A 5,000-nucleotide genomic window follows, 5' to 3' on the forward strand; every position below is an offset into this window, starting at 1 on the left:
TAGCCTGGTCTGCAAGGCCATGGAACGTATCATCATGGGACACACAAACAAAGACATTGTTAATCTCCAAACCCTGGACCCTACCCTTTGGCTTTGACTCTGGCCAGCATGGCTATTGGAACTTTTATGTGCTGGCCTGATACCTGGACTCCCTGTGTGTCTAACCTCATGGAGAACACAACAGGAAGCTTGCCTAATTTGTCTTAAACATCAGCATAGGTAAAAAAAAAAAAAAAGTGCTGGGCAAAATCAGAGTAGTGGTCTTGCAAGCTAACTTGATGGACTTGCTTATTAAATGAAAGCAGTCCCAATTTCAAACAGTCTCTGATTCCTAATAATGACTGGGCCTGCCTGTTTACCACATAAAATAAGTCATAACCTCTTCCAGCAGAGTTGCATGAAAACACTACTGAGCCTTTGGTTTGAATTTCTTTACTTCCATAAGCAACAAGCCATAAGCAACAAGCTTTGGCGCACATTGCCAAATAAAGCCTTTTACCTTTACACACACTAGCAAATGTTTCTAGACATAACATTGCATTTGGAATCTATCAACTTTTAGCTCTGGTTTTGCCATTTATCTTAACAGTACAAAATACGTCATTCTTTGCTCTTAAATCTACTGCATTGAGTGTTTCATGAACCACTGACACACCACCATCACAAAGTAGAGTTGTCACTAACTGATCAACTCGTTTCTTGAAATGTTCCCTTTTAACAAAAGAATGTGGGCCTTTTGATTTACAAAACCTTTTGAAATGATTCAATTTATTACATTTGTGGTATTGTTGACCAAAAGCTAAACATTTCTCCCTTTTAGATTCATGACTTCCACTACAGTTACAACAGTTGGCGATGAAACTGGGCAGGGACTCGTGCTTTGAGTTTGCTGATACACTATTGCGCATCACTGAGACACTGCGACTTCTGGAATTTACTCAAGTTTTGGAGTTACAGTTGCTGCCATGTGCTTGGGCCTGTTTCTTTTAACCATGTGTCGCATAATATCAACATGAGCTTTTTATCATTGTGCCTTCTAGAACTGTCATTTGTAAGCATGTTTGTGTGCTTTTCTGTGAGCTTACATATCTGACAAATCTCAATGGCTTTATCTTTATTCAAAGTTAAATCACTGTCGCAAAGCAAACTCTCTTTTGCAGCATCATCCTTTGTCGCACACGTCTGTGCTTTATCACCTCATCCCCCAAGTCACCAAATCTGCACGTTTTTAGCTTTATTTCTCAGGTCAGTTATATATGCTGCAAAAGTTTCACCAGGCTTTTGGTCCCTTGTGTAAAATAAGTGTCTTTCCATTGTAACATTTGTCTGGGGATTACACATTTCTCTAAATTTACGTTTTAAGCACTCTGGGTCTTCCCTTGACTCAGCTGGTGCAACAGTGACTGTTTTCCCCTCTCCAGTATAGATGGCAGGTGCATACACAAATGAGCTCTATTTAGCTTCTAACCAGCTAAATTAAGTAGAATAAATGCCATTGTACAGTCCTCTATCAGAAAATGCAGTGTATGAAAATGTCATACCCTTGCTTAGACACACTCCAGTTCTCAGCAGTATTACTGTCGAACACAAGTGCACTGGGTTTTCGAAATCCATCCATGTTGCCATGCCCGCAAAGTATACACACACTGAAAATATGGCCCTTGTACTTGTGTATGAACAAACAGTTCTGTGAGCTTTTAACATCATTCAGATGCACAATGAACTCTTCAAAATACTGTACTTTGCAAAATATGTTCTGTAATGGCTGTTCTGCTAAATATGACTTGTAAATGGCTGTACTTTGTGAAATAGCTTTACTGTAACACTGCACAAACATGCGAACACATCTGAAAAACGTGTCTTTGCTTAATACAAAAAATATGTACTTTGCGAAAATGTGGTTGCTTCCTTTTATTTTATTCGTTTTATGCAATTTGGACTTTCAAACATTTTCCATGGTAATTTGAGTATTTTATCAATATCGTGAGTATCATTTAGATCGTTCTTTATGCACAATTTCATATTTTATGAAAAGAAATAGTGCTGAGCAAGCTTTAATACCTGAAATTTATTCCTGACCTATTTTGTGAAATTTTGCACATTTTGAGGATGAACCGCTCATGTATAGTCCATCAGCCTCTTAAGCAAGTGCCTGTAGTCGTTTTAGCCAAGCTGCTTCTAACTTCATGTCCTTTGGATATGCCGGTTCTGACTCCATGCCTTATATGCCTCTTCTGACACGAAGTCCTTCAGACCATATCCCACTTCTGAAACCATTTTGCTTGTCTGTCTCAACACGCACAGCAAGAAGGCTTAGGGTGGTGTTCCGATGCTTTAATACAAACACATCAGGATGGATAGTAGCATCATTAAATACGAACAAACTAGTTAACAGATGGAGCTTACATACATACAGGTTTGTATCTCAGCAGCTGGCTACAAAATGGCAGAAAGGCTTGCACGTGTTCAGTGTTTATACAGTTGTGCAAGCCCTTGGATAGCTTCTTAAAAGGTATATATGCACATATTGATTTACAATTTAAGATGGATTTACAAAAAGGTAATAAAACTCTTTCAAATTTGTCGGTAGTAAAAATTATGGTACTTTTAGTTGTGGAAGCTGTAAAGCTTGTGTTATTTTAAATGGTGCATAGATTAGACTGCCCTCCCAGGACGAATTTGTTATTCCTCAGCATTATATATGTGATGCCAAACATTTGGTTTGTTACTTTGTGCAATCAGTGTGACTCTGTGTGTTGGCATAACAAGTAGAAAATTTAGAGAGAACATTATGGCACATATGATTTTAAAATTATATGTTTTTATACAGGTGCATCTCAGAATATCCTGAGCTCCGGAAGTGCATTTTTTTTTTTTTTGGAACATATTCCTAAAGATTTTCTTGGTGGTGGTTATAAAAACAAGTTGGGTTCCCCCAAGTCTTTTTGCTTTAATTGCAGGCTGACAATGCCCATGGTTTAAAAGCATTGATAGATATAAAGTGCTCTTTTGAAATCTAGAAGTATGTAAAGGAGATGGCTCTAATTCATGCTTATATATATCGTTGTCTTATTTTTTTTATTTGTGTATTATATGTGACTCAGTGGTTCAGTTATTTGATGACCTGTCATATGATATTAATGGTTATAAAAAGCTTTTTATAATTTTCTGGTTATTCTGATGAAGTCCTTGTCTAGTGGATGAAAACACTATAAATTTCTGTGTTGGTACCGCTTGGCTTTTGTGTTTTTATATAGTTTCAGTTTTACACTGGATATATCTTGCAGTTTTTATGGGCTTTTTTATTGTCCTTTTGTCTGTGATTATGTTTTGGGCCATTTGTTGAGCGTGTATTTCTTAATATTGTATCACGTATTTCTGGATGTGGCTGATAAAGGTCCATTATATTCACTTATCCTCATTCAAACTAAAGTAAGAAATGTACTTTTTTTTAAAAGAAAAATGGGTGCGTGTGTGTGTGTGTGTGTGTGTGTATATATATTTATATATATATATTTATATATATATATATATATATATATTTATATATTTATATATATATATATATATATATATATATATATATATATATATATGTATGTATGTATTGCACTGCAGTAGATTCTTGCTGGTGGTAGATGGTTGACTTCTTTCCTGACTCTTCTGCATTTGATTTCTGCCTCTTTTTCCCCCTTTGTTTTAATTTTGTTTTTATTTTCCTGTGATGTCTGTCATTTGTGCAGTGGCTGCTTGAAAGGTTAAAAATGGCTGAGATATGGGTGCTGTAGTGAATTGCAATTGTGTGTTCTTTGTCTACATAGCTTGAGGCTTGGAGCATCACTAGTACGAAATACATGGTCATCTTGGTTGCTGTTAGTTCTTTGGAAAAGCAGTAAGGTGCCTACTTATTAGCATGTGGTGATGCTGTTTTTGTTTTTCTTTTGGATTTTCCTGGTTAGGGGTTTCCACAACGGAACTCCGTTCCGCTAATAATTGGCAGTCTATTTTTTTTATGGTGCCGAGGTGCCAGCCCGACTCCCAACCTTCAACGAAGGCACGCCCATTCACGCATGTCTTTCAAATGCCACCCGACCACGGGGAGGACATGCAGATTCCACACAAGGCTAGTAATAGAAGTTTTCCTCGTATTAGCCTAGAAGAGGCGAGTTCTGTTTTCTTTACCATGACCTTGAAGTCTTGTAGGAGAGTTACTAATGTGATATTGTTGAACGAGGCTATTTGGGTAGGCCTTTTCCTGCAACAGTTGTTGAAAATAATCTGATTTTGTGTTTGGTATTTGCAGAGCTGCAGATATTGGAAGTCTAACCTGTATTCCTTTGGAGTGCTTGTAGTATGTTTGGTACATTTGCTTCCCATTTAGCCCTAGCAGGTTATTGCGAACACCAAAAACTTAATTGTTGTGGGATTCCAGGATATCCTAGGTGATGGAGATTTCCAGGTGGTCTTGCTTTTCCAGGTGGTCTTGCTTTACCCATATGACATCAGCATCAAAAAGACAGAATGGAAATTCATCACCTACTTATGTTGCATGATTAACTCACTTCATTACATTTCAGAAGGTCATTTCAAAGTTCAGTTGATGTGAGTATTTTGTCTCTAGCTTTAAATGCACTGCTGACATACTTTGATAAATGTCATACAGTAGTTAATTGAAAGCATTAGAATTTGATTTTGTTTTTCAGCAGCAGTTTGAAAACGCAGTGATGGAAGCAACTGATGTATGTGGTATGGGTAGAAGTTCTGCTGCGAGAGACTGCATTGAACCAGATAGTCTGTTCCAGGACTCTGATTGTAATCTTATAGGTGATGCAGTGGCACAAGATGATGAGCATTGTGGAGCAGCGAACAAGGTGCTAGAGGACACTATATGCTGTGCCAAAGAGTGTAGAGGAGAGACTCCAGGTAGAGAAGATACCCGGATAGATCCACCTGATGGAGAGCAAGATGCAACAATTGAGAAGAACAAAGAAAAAACTTTA

General features: G+C 37.5%; 1 protein-coding gene across 1 annotated transcript in view; it reads left to right on the top strand.

Moving 5' to 3' along the window:
* LOC122803172 (gamma-taxilin-like) overlaps positions 1 to 5,000 on the top strand; it is a 324,309-nt gene that overhangs the window by 82,716 nt on the left and 236,593 nt on the right. The window contains exon 2 of the mRNA XM_044072787.1: positions 4,704 to 5,000. This exon is cut by the window's right edge and continues 1 nt beyond it. Within this exon, the coding sequence (XP_043928722.1) occupies positions 4,704 to 5,000 (297 nt within the window). The remainder of the gene's footprint in view (positions 1 to 4,703) is intronic.

Source organism: Protopterus annectens, chromosome 5.part1 (genome assembly GCF_019279795.1).
Source record: "Protopterus annectens isolate FY-2018-M chromosome 5.part1, PAN1.0, whole genome shotgun sequence".
Taxonomy (NCBI): Eukaryota; Metazoa; Chordata; order Ceratodontiformes; family Protopteridae; genus Protopterus; species Protopterus annectens.